Here is a 17,562-nt window from a genome sequence, read left to right as displayed (position 1 = left end):
AGTTCTTTTATACCATAGACTATGCTTCCTAATTTATAATGCCTAATAATTAATTGAGGCCTTGTATTTAAAATTGGGTCAACTAATTTTGAACGGGTCAATAATTTCTCAAGTAGCCCTCCCATTCAATTTTTTAATTTCCTATGTTCCCTAATTTTAAAGATCTTTCACTCAATTGAGGTACGATTTTGTCCAGGCCAACAATTGTTAAAATCAATCAGCGACAAACGGTCTATAAAAACATATAAATTCTACGCACCCTCCCACCACATAGAAAAAAGAAGCACCAACATGTGATAGTGTAGCACCAATATAGTATATGCAACAACTGATGTAGAAATATCCCACATAAATATATGTTGGCTAGCGAATAACACAGAACCACATCACAAAATGCCCATTAAATCACCGCATTGTAAATAAAAATAAAACATTACTCTAGTAATACCCCTTTATTCTGAAATAGATTGGGTATTTTCTTTTAAGAAACCCAACAACATAACGACGTAGCAAAGCACGTCCAACCCTTCTAGTATTCTACCATGCTAGGACAGACTAGTGCTACAAAACAGAGTTGGCTGCTCCTGGTTATTGTTAACTCACAATTGCTTATCGTTCTTTTTTTCCTATCAAAGAAAGAGGCGATCTCGCCCACGCCTCCAAGGAGTTCCTCCGCCGCCGTCCCCCGGCGGCTCCTCTCCGTCAACGACCTCTGCTGTCGGCGATAGGGGGGTCGCGAGATCCACGCGTATCGATAGTTTTACACCAAAGTTGTTTAGTTTAAGGTTGTTTATCGCCTTTGCTTTGGCGACGGCGATGGAGGCACTGGAAAAAAAATTCTTCAGATCCTACTCCGATGAGGCGATTGGTCCTATGGTCAGGGATGGATTTGGAATCCAGTCTGTTCAAGCAATGATTGTGTCACGACGACGGCATCCCCGTGGTGGACGTGTGTCCTTGGGCTCCGCCGTTGCGACGATGTTTGCTCCAGCGCTGGCTCGGAGCTTGGGAGGTAGTCCAAGAGCGGATGCAAATTGTGGTCTGCATCAGCGGCATCTGGAAGATGGTGGATCGTGTGCTGGGTTCGTGGTACGTGGATGGCAGGTATGGTTTACTCCTCCGACGTCTTATTCATGAGGGGGTGCCAGATCTGGAGTTTGATGACGTGTCAAGGGTGTTGCCCCGGTCTGACTCATTCAACGGTAACGGTTTCGCCTTTGGCGAGCCACCTTGGAGGTCCACAAAGTTGCATATCAGCAAAGGAGCCGCGTCAAGCTCGGGTATGGAGGTGATCCGTCATTTTTTTCCTTTGGTGGCTGCCGTGGTGGTGTCAAAGGCAGGTGACAGATGTTGGTGTCAAGTTCAGAGGTTTGTTCGGTCTTGTTTGTAATTTTACTTCTTAGCCGTTGTTCCTTCGTGCAAAGGTTAGCATTCTGCTATTTTTTCAGTTTTATCAGGTCGGTGTGTACCTTGCTTGTACTGTCATTCTTTGATATAAATGAGATACATATTACCGTGAAAACAAAAACAGAGTTGGCTGCTGCTACTAGCCAAGGAATACTAAATTACCGATCTATTCTACTATGCTACAGGACACAAGGAGCATCCTAACATTTACAATTTAGTGCGAACTACATATATCAGCAAAGGTGACCCTAATGGAAAAAATTGATCCCAGACCCTTCCTCGCGAGGATACAATATATTTAGACGCTATTAATTGTACAACTAGCATAGGAAACAAGCATATATCATAATAGTGTGATTTTTTTTGGGCTGTAAGTGATGCATACCTCTTGTTCTCCAGGACTTCACGAAGCTTGTTGATAAGTTGTCTTTCATCCAATATGGCAAGATCTGAGCTAGAGTTGCCAAGATCAATAAGAATATCCCTAAAAACCTTCTTGATGTCAGGGTTTCGACCGACAGGGACAAATGTTCGACAATCAAAACGAACTTTGATCTTCTCGTATACTGCTCTAGCAAGAGTGGTCTTGCCCAATCCTCCAAATCCAACAATGGAGATCTTCTTCAGTCTCTTATTAGATGTGTCATCGTTGTCCATGCAGAGCAACCTTAAGAGGTCCTGATCCTTCTTCCCATAGATGCCAACAAGCTCTGTCTCTTCTGTGTACATAGCCCTAAGACGAGGATCAATAGCAATTGCGGGACTAGGAGCAATAGCATCGACCTTGTTCCTGTCACGCCTAGCAGCCACCTCCTGGAGTTGCTCCTTGATGTCCTTGATGGCGTGAGCGATTAGATGGTGATTCTTGCCTTTCTTGAACAAGCCGATCATCTTCCTCATGACACCCTTGAATCTCTTGGTGTTGTCATGGGGTGCAATCCCGTGAATGCGTACAAGGAACTTGTCAACCACATCCTCCATGTCGTAGGAGAGATCCCTGACCTCATCGGCCCAGAGCTTGACTTGTTTGTCGAGCTGGTCCCGCGGTACCTCACCAACCTTGACGAGGGCAACATGCATGCTCTCAAGCTCCTTACGTAGGAACTCGATGTCTTTCTTGACACGCTTGTTCAAGTTGTACTCCTCCATGAGCAGCTCACCCAGTTTGGGGAGCAGCCTTCCCATGGCACCGGCTACCACGTCCATTGCCATGACCACCAGTTAGCTTTCGTGATCGATGCGTGGAGTTGGTTGCTTGTGGGAAGTTCTCTAGATCTGTGGGAAGCGCAAATTTGTCAGAGGTTAGTATGTATGAGTGTGACTATGTATAGATGGATAGTTTGTAGATTGAGAGCAGGAGGAGCAACTCCGCAAGAGAGAGAGAGAGAGAGAGAGAGAGAGAGAGAGAGAGAGAGAGAGAGAGAGAGAGAGAGCAGGTGGAGCAGGCGGAGCAGCTCCACTGATCAATCAGCAGGAAACATGTAAGGGCCCGTTCGGAAGCTCTCCAGCTTCTGAAACGGGCCAGCTTCTCGCGGGAGCCCAGCGAGCTGGCTTCTTGCGGGAGCCCAGCGAGCGTTCGGCAACGACTTGTGGCTGTTGCGAGAGAAAACGCTTCGTGCGGGACTGTAGCGAGAGAAAACGAACCGGTACGCTGCCTGGAGCTCACTTGGCGGTGGCATATCAGGTAATATTGTCCAACTTCTTCTCCTTCGATTTTTGGGAGCTAGGCTCGTCCAGCTTCTAGTTTTTGCACTGCGAGGATGCTCTGCTCCACGAAGCCAGCTTCTGAGAGCCGTGCTGTTCGGGCCTGCTCCTGCACGGAGCGGATGAAGCTGGGAGCTGGACACGTTCCCAACGGGGCCTAAACCGATGAATATACTGCAATTTGCTAAACTAAAAGTTAACGAGATCTGGACCAAGCCTACCTTGATGCTTGCGGTAGAGCAGAACACAACGACGGTGTCCTCTCTCTCTCTCTCTCTCTCTGCACGATGGTCGCCGCACTCGATTTTGAAAGAAAATCAATGAGAGGAAAGTGGGAGACCAGAAAACCAGTGTGGTTTTTCCCAGGGGATATTTTGCTTTCACGCGTTGGATGCCGCCTCGGTCGCGTGAGAGGAAAGGCCGTCATAAACTATCTGCGTGTCCCCAGAGAGGACAAGCAGCTGCTGCTAGGTGCTTAGAGCAGGGTGGCGCTTTCACGCGCTAATCAAGGAAGAATCCTACATAAACGTTAAGGGCTATTGCTTAATTATTAAGTTAGCGGCACTGGTATTTTTATGCAAGGCCTCGTCAGCCTGCCTTGGAAGGTCCGTATGTGCACTGGACAACATTTCAGGACTTTGTAATAATCGTTTAGTGCACAACGCACGATTAGTTGCTTCTTTGCTTATAACAAGGCTAGAAATAATTATTAGAAACGCTAGTCTTCAGAAACGAGGCTGAATCCATAGGACTTGTCCTTCGACGTGCAGCTCAAGACATTTTTCTTTGGTCCAGTAGACGCTGCTAGAAAGCAAATTCTTTTTGATTGGGGAATCATGCTGTCCCGGTTAGATGTAGCATAGAGTATCAGTTTTTTCCTTTTTTCTCCCCCCTCTTCGCCTTCTTTGTACATACTCTTTGTCAAACCTCAAAATTTATAAGCAGGCGCGTTTTCCACTTTTCTTCCGCATCTCCTCCATTGCGCCTGTAGTTTAACCAAGTAGTCACCGTTCTCCTATCTTCCCTCACTGCCCGCCAGCTGCGGTCGATTCCACCATTTGAAGTCATCTTTCCATATGAGTTTCTTTTCTTTTTTTAGGACAGGGTTTGGAAATCTGGGCTCATACGCTAGGACCCACGATCTACAAGCCTAGCCGCCACCTCCTCCTCCTCCACAAAAAGCTAGGGTTTCTGCCTCGCGCGGCGCCGCTGCAGGTCCGCCTCCTCTCCGGTGGCCCTAGGGCAATGGGGAAGCGGTGGATCTCGGCAAGGGCCGGCGGGAGGGCTCCGTTTTTAGTCTTTTCTTTCAGTTTTGCTAGGGTTTCTGTCCTGTTTAGGAAGGCGAGACGGCGGCGGCTCCCTGAAGATGGAATAAAGATCTAACCGCCTAGTCCCCGTTCCGGCGGTGCGTCTAGTACAGTTGGTGGGCGTGTGGAGGTGCGTCTCCGGCGGATCTATCTTTGGTGGATTTGTTCGGACCTCGTCATTGTTCGTCTACGTTCATGTGTCTTCTGATTGGATCCTTCCGATCTACGTTATTATTCATCTACGACAGTTGCTGTTCTGGTGCGCTGGTCCTACGAGGCCTTAGCACGATGACTTCCCGACTGTCTACTAAAACAAGTTGTGGCCGACTCAGGCGATGGAGGGGCGATGACGGCGGCGCGCCTTCGGCTCACTTCAGTGCTTGTAGTCGTCGCTAGATGGTCTACAGATCTGGTTGTAATTTCTAATATTTCTGGTATTCGTTGTACTGCCATGTTTGAAGATGAAAAGATTGGAAATTTTCTCGCAAAAAACAACCTCAAAATTTATAAAATGTTCAGGCTGGCTTTGCCCGCCGTAGTTCCCTCAAAAACATGGTGTTTTGGCGATACACATATCATACATGCATGGATCTACCTAGGAGGACTAGTTTGTTAAGGAGATACTAACAAACAGGTTTACCTCGACCTAACAACACCGGCGAACACTAAGAGGGTGTTTGTTTTCAGAGACTTATTGGTCTTGGGACTTAAAAAAGTCCCTATAAGTCCCATCTAAACCAAACAGGAGGGAATTATAGGGACTTAAAGTGGGCATTTGGGACTTATGAAATAAGACTCTCAAGAAGGAACTTATAGGGACTTATAGTTGTAATATGGTCTTATAGGAACTTATAAGTCCCAGGAACCAAACAGGTAGGGACTTTTTAAGGACTTGGAACTTATAAGTTGGAACTAAAGTCGTAGGACTTATGAACCAAACAGGGCCTAACTTCAAAAGAAAAAAAACACCGGCGAACACTAATCAGATCACACGAGAACTTTCCCCGTTGGAAAAACGGTAGTCCAAAACAGTTCAAAAAAAAAACTCAACCAGACACGTAAAAGCCCCTGCCCGACAAACTCAAGCCCAGCCCGTTTGAGCAAGATTCGCTGACATGACAAAGAAAAACAAACGAACAAAAAAGAAAGAAATGGGCCGTGCGCACCTACACAGGTCGATTCTAAACAAGAAATCTAGTTGCGCAAATCTCGTTGCCTCAAAAAAAAAGTTGTGTGAATCTCGATCGAAGCATCAAACAATCCAACGGCCTATGCGTCGGCTAAGACTTTGTTAAAACTCAGTAGTTGTAGCAATCCGGTTCTTGGTATGTATCTACTATCTACTACTACTATAAAAGGAAGAGAAGGGCAGATCCAAGCAATCACACCCATCCATCATCAAGATCTAACGGTTCTTAATCCTTCTGTGTTTAACGCTACCAACCACGCAATAAGCCACAATAGATCGATCGCTAATCTGCCCCCAGTAAATAAAAGAACCGTTCGCTCGCACGACCTCCTCCTTCTCCTCCCGCACGACCTCCTCCTCCTCCTCCCGCGCCGTTCGCCTCCCGCAACCGCGCCCATCGCCGTAGGCTCGCGCCGAGCCACGGGAAGCCGCGCCCTTCACTGTCGCCTCACGCCGCCGGAGCCACGGGAGCCGCCGCGGGTCGCCGCCTCCCCACCCGCGGGAGCCGCCCCGTCGCGCCCTTCGCCGCCTCCCGCGGCGCCTCGTGTCGCCGCCTCCCCAGTCGCGGGAGCCGCGGCGCCTCGTGTCGCCGCCTCCCCACCCGCGGGAGCCGCCCCGTCGCGCCCTTCGCCGCCTCTCGCGGCGCCGCGTGTCGCCGCCTCCCCAGCCGCGGGAGCCACCCCGCAGCGGGTCGCTGCCTCCCCAGCCGCCGGAGCCACCCCGCCGCGCACTTCGCCGCCTCTGGAGCCGCAGCTTGGCCTCCGCCACGCCGCCCCTCCGCCTCCATCGCAAGTAAGTTTCTTTTTGCAAGATGCCTCTAGGAAGAACTCAACCTACTACAAGCATTGGAATCTATGTTAGCAGAGAACTGGACGATCATGGCAAGATGTGCTGATTCAGCAGGCACACTCCTAATGGATTCATCAATGGTAGTAGAGTGCCACCAATGGATTCATCTATGAGCTATGGGTTGTCAAGGCTACAGTAGTAATTATAAGTAAGCTAATACTGATATTATTTGTAACAATTGTATATTCCATGTAGCAGTCTGAAACTTTGTTTATGGTGTCAAAACCAAGTTGTGTAGCATAATTTAAGTTTTACTTGTATGGTTAGAAGATTCACTTGTTTCACGACTCTAAAATATTTTTTTGTTTTCAGGCTTTTAACTTCTGTAATAGAGTTTCAGAAACCAAAAGCCTGTTGTAAATTATGGCAATTCTCTGACTTTTTTTGGTAATGCCTAATGCCTCCAGGTCCTATTTGAATCACAGTAAAACCGTAGCAGAGATAGAAGTATCAGATCACCGGGGCATGAAAATGTTCACCGCTGTGTTCAATGAACCCCACTGTACTATTAGTCAGTACTTGGATTTGAGCAATCAAAATATGCCTTGCATGAAGAAGATGAAGGAGTATAAATTTAGGTGTTCTTTCAAGTAAGATTTGATAACTGACGAAACTGAGTAAAAGTATTGCCATAGTGTGTGACATACCAATCTGCAACATACCAAACTGAGTTTCTTTTGCACTTCCAACCAAAGGACAGAGGATTTTGTTCAGGGGATTTCCAATTGCTGAACTGTACAGGGGATTTTGTTCATGCCTTACGGTTCTCAATCCTATACATTAGGGTTCTGCACATGGGATTTTGTTCATGCATGACTCACTGTACAATAGGAATTGTTGACAATTCATAAACAATAACAAAATCACAGGGTCAGATCGAGGAGCGATTGGAGGTAACAAATACAGTATATGTTTTCCGTAGCGAAGGTGTGGGTTGTTATTAAAGGGTAGTTCTAACATCAGAAATCAATCCAATTTAGGCTATGATAGAACAATAATGTTGTATGTGTAACTGCCATCAAATATTCATGAAAGTTATCCTTAATATGACCAGCAATCAACACCCACATACAAGTTTCTCTATTTACCTCATCATGTTTCCCTGAAACTTGATGCACATGCCAATGTGATTCAGAGTTTTTAGTGAGGCTGCAGATTCTAGAAATGGGTTAATCATATTCATTATTCCTGCACAAGACAATCCACCGGATATTAGGTATTGTTATTGTTTCATTAGTGTCCCGAGGCCCTCACTTATCCAGATCAAATCTCTAAAAAAAGCGCAAGGTGTGAACACAGAAGAAATTGGCAGCAAACTGTAAACCAGTAACCAAGATCTAAATTTCAACGCTAAAACAGTCATGTATACTCAGAGACCAAGCACAAACCAATTTCGTATTCTCTAACCAAAAATTTACCAGCATAGACGTTTAGGCGCTGGCATGGCAATGTTTCTGTACAGAGTACTTTCTACAACAGGATTACATGTATTCTCAGTTTGGTTATTTCGTTCTTTGTTGCTGTGATCCTCTGATTGGGTCGTCGATTTTGTCGCTGATTTGGGGATTGTTCTCCTAGATTGAAGATTGATCTGTGTTACCTCTCTTTGAAAAGAAGAGAAAATGGGGACTTTTGATTTGTGTACTAGAATTGTCCCTGATCCTTCCTTACATAATGGTCAAAATCAGGTCGTGCTACACAGTCATGGAGCTGGAGCATCAGGTTATGTTTCTAATTACTATCGCATGCGTTGGTGACGGGTATGTAAGTTTGCAGGCGAGTGCAAGGTAAGTAGCAGACAGGCTAGATGCACTCTGTTTGTGACGACGGTCAGATGAATTGTGCAAGGCACATGCCAGCTTGTTCATGTTCCGTGCACACGTTAATGCTGCAAAAGGCCAAAAGCGATGCACTGATCATGTTCCAGGTACAGCGTTGTGCTACATGAACGATGCCCAAGTTATGTGAATACATACTTTTACCTGGTACATGATCGGTTTACCATGTGCCTGTGGGCAAGCCATTACACCTATAAATGATCGGCATGATTAACAGATTTAACTTAAAAATAAAAAATCGTTTGACTGCTGATCGGCACGTCATGTACTTTTGACCTCTGATCCCCAAAGGTTCATTTGACTGCTGATGCCATCTTCTGTTTCTTCTCTTAGATTATACTCTTATATTATATCTGGTTTCTTTGACTGCGGATTCAGGGCTAAAATTTGCTCCTTCTTTTCCTCTAATTATTCATTTCAGTTTGGTTGAGATCAGAAGTGTTTCAATTAGCATGATTGTTTGTCAATGATCACCACAATCAGGGACTCTTATACTTTTGATCATGCACATCTTTAATACGAATTGGTGTTCTTTTACCAACTACATGTTCATGTTTCAGATTATCAAGAATGATGAGCTCCAAGAACCCAGTTCTGAAACTTTTGTAACTGTATATCTTGGTAAATTGAGGGGCTCTAATGTTGCAATAAAAAGAAATGGCATATGTTTCCCCGGGAAGCCATCTCAGCGAGACAAAATGGTATAATCCTTATATTTTAGATTTTCTGTCGAGCATAATGCAGTGTAGCGATAGTGACATACAAAGGTCATTTCTGTCCAGCATGTCAATGCTCTCTTGAGAGGGGTCAATTAGATTGGACAATGGCTTCGCTGAGAACCAGGGAGTATCAAGGTATGTACTTAATAATAGTAAGAGAGTCGTAGTTCTTGCATTTTATAACAGATAGGTACAGTCAAAGAATGATTAGAGAGCATCATGAAGTAGTGATGGAATTATATACCGTTTAAGTTTCTGAAATCTGAACCCAAGAATATCCAAACCTTCTTACAGTGTTAGTCACACTTGTGTCAGCACAAGAAATCTTGATAACATGCTACTGCTGCTTGGTGTTGCTTTTTGCATAAATTCAATTGCATGTAGTTTCTGCTTTGCCAATGCTTCTCTATCATCATATCTCCGAGTTGATCCGGTAGCCATTGTCCTCCTATTTTTCCTCGCTCCAGCTATTATTTGTCACGTCTTTTATGAAAAAGAGCAGCCACTGTGGGCTGAAGCTTCACAATCGGCAACCCCATCAATTGTACGTCGTTGTCTTCCCAAGTTCCCAGCCTAATCATCACCGTCATTGTCTCTTGGTGCAGGTCCACACAAGCACATGTGGCTTCTTCAATAATAAGACCTTGATTTTCTCACTAGAAGATAGATATGGCAAGGAGGGCGCATCGAGAACAAAGCATCTTCTAGCCAAAAGAAGGTGAGTCTGTACGTGTTGTCTTCGTGGATTGGTGGCATGATGCCAATGTATGCATGGTGGATTGAATGTGGCGCTAAAAGCATGGATGGGCGACTCATCAAGAGTAAGAAAAAAGGCATACGCCAGTTTCAGTGATATAGAACCCGTTTGTAAAACAAAAGAATCTTTTGATCAAATGTTATTTCATATATTTTTTTGCTACCATGGCAACGCAGACACATTACCTATTCAAATTAAAAAACAGTATAATTGAGCTACCTATGAGCGATCAAAGCGATTTGAGGTTCTCAGCCTTCTTAAATTTGATTCTATGTTGTGTGCATTTTCAAAGCAGACATGAGTGTTATCCTTTGTGTTTACCATGCCTTCTTTACTTAAAAAACATATTATATCTATTTGAATTTTAGTTGAGTAAAAATAAATTCAAACACAAAGCAAAAAAGCTTTGTCGTTTCATTCATTAAGCAGAAGATTGTCCAGTTAATCATGAAAAAAATGAGAAAACCAAAACAAAAGGGCCAAGCCCAGTCTATAGAACACTGTAAATACACAGGGCTGAGCCCACTCTTGATAGCAATGCCACAACAAAAGCCAACCAAACACACACTAGCTGGGGGACTCGCTCTATCGAACAGGCCGCTTTTCCATCATTGCGGGAAAGAAGTCATTAGGCACTCTCCCGCGGTGAAGAAAAGAATCATTCCACATGCCTGCAATGGTTGCAACCTACAAAACACAAGGTCCACGTCGTCGAACTTGCAAAACTCTCAGGGTTGCCGCCCCGACATGTACTGCTTAAACAAGCCTTGCACACTTCACTTTTGAAGTTGTCGCACCAACACGCCACTGCAGAGACGTGTGTTGCACGTGCAGCTTACTAGTAAAGCACTAGTTGAGTAGCTGCCCGAGCAATCCGGTTCTTGGTATGTATTAGATTGTCTGAGGGATGATGCACTGCCACGTGAACGGGGTTCGTTGAGCACGTACGGATGCTCTGAAGGAAAGGACCAAGAATTTGAATTTGACGTACGAGGAGTTATACGGGACACAAACAGCATGGAAGGTTGCGCACAAAACCACGGTTGTTAATAGGAGGCATTATGAATCGGGTACGACTATGTCACATCTAGATGTAAGATAATATCTCACATCTAACAATGTCATGTGTAAGTATGATTTCAGCGCGACCTCACATAATCATTGTTTTTTTAACTTATTGTTTGCTTTTATTTGTTTGATTATTTGTCAAAGCGCAAAACAGACAAATCAGTTTGCCCACATGTCCGCTGGTTGGGCTGGCCCATACGTCAAACCACTAACTTAGTTTTACTGGTATGGCACATCTGATCACTAGCTTTTTGTATAAAAAAAATCTATCGCTAGCTTTGAACAGTACTATCATAGATTTGTTCGCCTGGAAAGAAGGGGGTGGCCAAACGGATATTTCTGCCAGCTGTGTGTCCGAAGCTTGGAATCCTGTGTGCACGTATTCTGGCAATGCCCGGTGTCGATTGCAGTGTGGACTGACGCTGCGACCGGCAACGGATGCAGCTCGCTTCACACAAGCAAGTGGCAAAACAAAAGCAAGCCGGCGGCTATCATAGCTGCAATGATCAGTGGAGCAAGACCTGAACAGAAGAAGGCCATCAAAACCATGATCATCCTCATTCTATCTGAGCTTTGGAAGGAGAGAAACGAGTGTTACTTTCAGAAGCAAGGTAGCAGCACTGACAAGCATCAACGAGGCCATCAAAAGAACTCTTGAATTTTGGCGCCAAGCGGGAGTAGCATTTTTGGAGCACCCTTTTGGGGGCCCTCCGTGAGATATATATTGCTATAGCCTTTTTGGTTTTTTAGCCTTCTTTTTATGAAGATCGGAGGTACCCTATGGAGTATGTACGTCTCTGATCGCTAGCTTCCTGTAGGCTACGAACGAAACCTTTTTCTTCTGCCTTTTCGTTTTTGTAATCTTCACCATTACATTTTGTATATTGATTTTCAATAAAGACAAAGTTTCATCAAAACATGTTAACAAATTTAAATAAATATTTTCAAATTAGAAAAATGTTAATGAACATGTTCTAATATACAGTGAACAATCTGTCTTAAAATGTTCAAAATTTTGAAAAAAATGTACTTTAAATTCATAACTGTTCACAGATGTGAGAAAAATGTTCATGGATTTTTAATAAAATCAAAAGTGCTCATAAATTTTATAGAGTTCATGAATTAAGAATTTCCAGCAATTTGGAAACATCTTTTAAAATGCAATTAAATTTTCTAAAATACTTTATGTGTACTTTAAAACATGGATATTTTACAGAGTTCATGAATTAAGAATTTCCAACAATTTGGAAACATCTTTCAAAATGCAATTAAATTTTCTAAAATACTTTATGTATACTTTAAAACATGGTGAACATTTCTAAAAATATGTGGTGCAAGCTGTGAGTTAATAGTTGTCTTGCAACTAGGAAGTGCAAGGTCAACTGGAAGCTTGTCACCTCGCTGGTGGACCGCGACGGCTTGGGCATCCCGGACATGGAGCAGTTCGCGCGCGCGCTCCGCCTGCGCTGGCTCTGGCTGGCATGGAAGCACACAGACAGGCCGTGGGTTGGTACCGGCTCACCTTGCGATGACAGAGACAGGGAGCTCTTCGCCTCTGCAACGACGGTGGTAGTTGGCAATGGCAAGAGGGCCTCTTTCAGGAACTGCACCTGGTCGGCAACCAGCCGCTCAACCAGTGGTTCCCACTGCTGTTTAGGCACTCCCTGAGGAAGAACCGCTCACTGGCCGAGGCCCTCCGAGACGACAGGTGGATCCTTGATCTAAGGCGGGGCAATCCAAACGAGATCATACCACAGCTCATTTCACTCCGGCGCTGCATCCGCGAAGCCAACGTCACACTACACGAAGACTGAAGATGAGATCTTCTGGCGGTCCGGGGGCAATACACCGCCAAATCAGCCTACAACATGCAGTTCGCCACCCAACCAAGAGGAGTGCTCCAGCAGCTCGCCTGGAGGGTCTGGACGCCGGGGGAAAATCAAATTCTTCATGTGGTTGCTGCACCACGACCAGCTTTGGTGCAACAATTGTCTGCAGCGGCGTGGATGGGAGAACGGCTACTTCTGCCAGCTTTGACACCGAAGCTTAGAGTCCTCGGTGCACCTGCTATGGGAATGCCCAACCTCAAAGCAAATTTGGGCAAAAGCAGCATCATGGTATGGCTGCCAAGCGTTCGATCTGGCAACCTGGGCACGGTGCAAGTCCACAACGGAGGCCGCCACTGCCATTGTCGTTGTATCACCCCCACGCAAAAAAGGGAACTAATACCATGATGGCCCTGGTGGCATGGCATATTTGGCAGGAGCGCAACAGCTGCGCCTTTAGGAGGAAGCTGGCGTGCATCGGCGACGTGATCGGAGCCTGCCGAAGAGATATCGAGCAATGGAGACTGACCGGGGCAAACGTCCTAGCGCCCCCTCTGGGGAGATTACGTGAGAATTAGACCATAGATCACCGTGGGAGGGGAGCCTGCATACTCCACCCCACACATTTTTTCTAACGGGCATTTTTGCTGATCGTTTTGATCACAACATTTTTTGTAAACTCTTTCCTGCTAAATCAATGAAAAGCCAGTCAGCCACCCTTGCATGACTCTTGTGCACCATATTAAGGGTATTGTTCAATTAAAGGTCTTATACCTAACCAGGAGTCCTACAATCCTAGAAGCGAGCCGTGATGCCATTGTTGACAACAATGGTATTCTTGACCCTCATGATACTCCTCTACATCTGCAAACCGTCACATTTAAAATCTGAGTTCATATAAGACCTTTGGATAGAGGTATTTTGTGGTGTAGCAAATGTGGGTACATTTGGTTGTTCGATTGAGCTTGCTTAGGCAAGCAATAGAATGCTAGCTCATCTTGGCATAAGAATTGAGTGGCATATGCCATGTTCAATACTACATGACTACTCCCTCCGTTCCAAAATAGATGACTCAACTTTGTACTAATTTTAAAACAAAGTTAGTATAAAGTTGGGTCATCTATTTTGGAATGGAGGGAGTAATAGTGTTTGATTGTGCTTAGGGAAAATGTAGGATTCTTCACATAAGGTTGGAGTGGATGAAAATTTTCCTATGAAAACTAGTACAGATGAATTTTAAGGAAAATCATATGGGTTGTAATCCTACAACAACAACAACAACAACAACAACAACAAAGCCTTTAGTCCCAAACAAGTTGGGGTAGGCTAGAGGTGAAACCCATAAGATCTCGCAACCAACTCATGGCTCTGGCACATGGATAACAAGCTTCCACGCACCCCTGTCCATAGCTAGCTCTTTGTCGATACTCCAATCCATACAAGACAAACTCCTAAGGATTTCAAATTCTCCAAACTCCCCTTAGAAATCTTTCCAATCAAGAACCTTAACAAAACTGAAAAGGCTCTGATTTTCTAAGACAAGGTACATGTTTGTGTCTTTATGTGCGTGCATAGTTCCATGAATAGACATACGTTGTGCCGTGCCAAAAGAAAACCAGCTAGCCAATTTTGGTTTTCACACGGGCCAGAAAATCTGAGTTTATGCAAAATCACATCTACACATAGGATACGGACATGTACATGTGTAAGTTTTTACAAAACTTTTTAACACCAAGAATATCATTTGTTTCACTGAGGAGCACATCCTCCTACGCGCCTATTTGAATTATCCCATACTTTAAATCTGTTAAACTCTTATTTCCATTCATTAATATCTCTATCAGGTACTTAATCATTATTAATGGCATTAAGGACAAACACTTATGCACTGGAATAAAAAGAGGAGAGGCAGGTCCCGTTGTTGCAAGGCCGTCCCTTGGAGTGGGCGACGGCCGTTGCAGGCGGTCTTGGACTTGGCCGGAGGTGCTGGTTGGCTGCAGTTCCTCGTGCAGGTTGGGAGTGGATGGTGGTTCCCTTGCCTGGCTTTCGGTCCTTGGTGCTCGGCTTTGCAGCTACATCGGGAAGTGTTGTGGTGGCGGCGGTGTGAAGCTTCTTGGACAGTGCTATCAATTCCTTGGAGGCGGGGTGATGGGCGACGCGCGGATGAAAATCTTGCACAGCTTCTACCGTGCCGGCGACGATGACACCTGTGGATGTCATTCCCCTTCTTGGAGGCGACGCCGAGCGCGTTCGCCTTGTTCTTCGCGCTCCTGGAGTTGGTGGATGTCTCCGGGCGAAAGCCTCGATCCGATGGATCGGCACGATGGCGGCGTCCTTGACGTCATTCCTTTGTTGGGAGCACGGTGTTTGGAGACAAGGCTGACTCCTCGTTGCTCCCCTCCGGTGTTCGCCACGGTCCTTTTTTGATCCTCAGCGGCGCTATGCACGTCCGCCGACGGTGTGTCCAAGGCGGTGTCTTCCTGGTGCGGACCGAGTCCCGCCATTCATTTGCCATTTCCTCTCAGGCGCGAAGGATGGATGGTGCGTCGACAAGACAATCTCTGCGGAAGCTGTTGGTCTTCGGGTGTGTCCGGCGTCGGTCGAGACGCGGTGCTTTGTGTCACTTTAGGATAGGCTCTTTTGCGTTGTAGCTTACTCGGCGGTGTTGTTTGCCTTTGGTTTGGTTGGTTTGGTGTTCGTGCTACGCTCGTTGTTCGCATCGAGTGGTAGCTTTCTTGTAATTGAAATTCTGCCTACTATAAAGCTATGGTACGCCTAGGCGTACTCTCGAAAAAAATTTATGAGATTAAGTATTATGATTGATACTTTGGTCGGAATCAAAATTGATATACATTACAGGAGTATAGATATGCGTGACTATAAATAACATGACAACATCATATAGTTGGTAGTTAGTTGTACTATTAGCGATGCTTTGAGCAAAAGTGACATTTGGGCAGGGTATAAGCCCAGACGCTCTTGCCTTTTGTGAGGACCGGTCTGATTGTTAACTACGAAGTAGTGATTGCTCCAGAAATGGGAAAACGCAAACTACAAATGATTAACTAGTCGAGCACATCTTTTCATAACCCAAACAAAAAAGTACATTGATCCATAAATAACATGCTGGCGGTCAGCATGTACTTATTCATCAATTATTGAAACTATTACTTGGTCATCAGCACACGGGATGCCTGCCAAATGCACATCGCTCCTAGCGAGGAAATCTAGCTAGCCAATGGTAGGAGCTGTCGCGACAGTGTCGACGAAGATGCGGACACGGTTGCTCCTTAAGTCCATGGTCACTGCCGAGCCGGTAGGGAGGACGACGATGTCAGCCTCGGGCATGTCCTTGAGGATGATCTCCCTAGCCTCCTCAATGGACTTCCCCACCAACTCCGGCCATGACGTCTTCTTCTCCTCCTCTACGGCGAGGCATCTTGGGGCGTCGCCATAGCTCATCCTTGACTGTGCGATCGAGCTGCAAAATGATTGACTGAAATAGTTAACTAAATCGCTTTTCTAGTTCAGAGTACAGATCCATCTAGCTAGAGAGAGTGATAGAAGAAAAAGCATATGGGACATACCCAGAACTACTTACCAGCTAAATGGACCTCGATGGAGCTTATTAATTCTCAACTTGACTGATAGCTAGGAGTATTTGCACAACTCATTGCATCATCCATGTCTATTTATAGGGGAGATCTATCACGTACGAGAGAAGATGAAGATAGGATGCTCTCGCATGTAGACAAACACTAGAGAAGATGAGATGCTCCCACGTGCAGGCGTGAAGCCCGGGTAATTGTTTTTCGTGATGCTGACTGGCCGCACATGCAGCAAAGATTGGCCGCACTTGATTTCGTAATGGACACCACGTACGGATGCTAAAGGAGACGACAACGTAACCCGTTATTCACAGGTCGATCGACGTGCAGATCATGTCGGCTGCTTGCATAGTAAGTACACGAGATGCAGCTCCTAAGTTGGAAAAATTGATGTTGTAAACATGGGCCGTCGGATATCGAATGGATGCTCCAGATTGGCCACATGGTAGCTGATGAAAGGACTTTTTTTGTATATAGATGTTAGTCAATGAGCATTTTTACGAAATGAACTGTCTGGCTCTAGTTCAAGGATCTAGAGCATCCACGGAAGATCCAATGGCCCATGTCTATTCCCCAGAAAAGCTGATAATCAAAATATTCCTTCTTTTTCCCTTGAGGACAAACATTCAGCTGTTCTGCAGACTGTTTCGTATGCGTTTTCTTTTAGGTAAACATAGGCGTTTGAAAGATGACTACTCATGGACTAAATAGTTAGCCGGAAGAAAAATAAGCCCGGCTTGGTTTGCCCTTTTATGACCTACTAGTTTCAAAAATGCTTTAATATTATGATACGGAGGGAGTATATTATAAATATAAAAGTGGATTTGGAAAATGTGCCAACTTAAACCGATGGAAAAGGCCTCGTTGATTGTGTCTCATAAATTTTAGAGAGAGAGAGAGAGAGAGACCTTCATGCATAAATCAGTCCCATGCGAAAATAATCGCAGGTTCCGTACAGCACGCGAAAAAACGGCGCGACCACGGAAACTAGGACGCCGTTGCGGGAGAACGGCGACGGCTGCCTAGACCTGGCATGCAGCGACGAAGATATCGAGTCTGACGACTCGCCTTGGTCCAGCAGCCCCTTGCTTTTCCGCGAGCGCATCACCTTCCTTTCCGCGCGCACATCACCTTCGTCACTGGCCAGGTCTGCGGGCGATCCAGATTTAGGAGCCGTGCGATTAGGAGAACCCACGGGGTGGAGTTTGGGAATAGGGACTGATTTATTCAGAGTAAAATGCATCAAAAGTCATCACTGTAGCGTGTATTGAGCTCGTACACCACCTGTTG

At 45.4% G+C, this 17,562-nt stretch overlaps 1 protein-coding gene across 1 annotated transcript in view; it reads right to left on the bottom strand.

Moving 5' to 3' along the window:
- Window positions 1-2,613, bottom strand: part of LOC119316671 (disease resistance protein RGA5-like) — a 6,161-nt gene extending 3,548 nt beyond the window's left edge. The window contains exon 1 of the mRNA XM_037591036.1: window positions 1,793-2,613. Within this exon, the coding sequence (XP_037446933.1) occupies window positions 1,793-2,613 (821 nt within the window). The remainder of the gene's footprint in view (window positions 1-1,792) is intronic.
- Between the last annotated feature and the right edge of the window lie 14,949 nt (window positions 2,614-17,562).

This window comes from Triticum dicoccoides, chromosome 1B (assembly GCF_002162155.2).
Source record: "Triticum dicoccoides isolate Atlit2015 ecotype Zavitan chromosome 1B, WEW_v2.0, whole genome shotgun sequence".
In the NCBI taxonomy this organism is placed as follows: Eukaryota; Viridiplantae; Streptophyta; class Magnoliopsida; order Poales; family Poaceae; genus Triticum; species Triticum dicoccoides.
The sequence above is the reverse complement of the archived record's forward strand: the minus strand, read 5'-3'. Positions and strand labels throughout refer to the sequence as shown.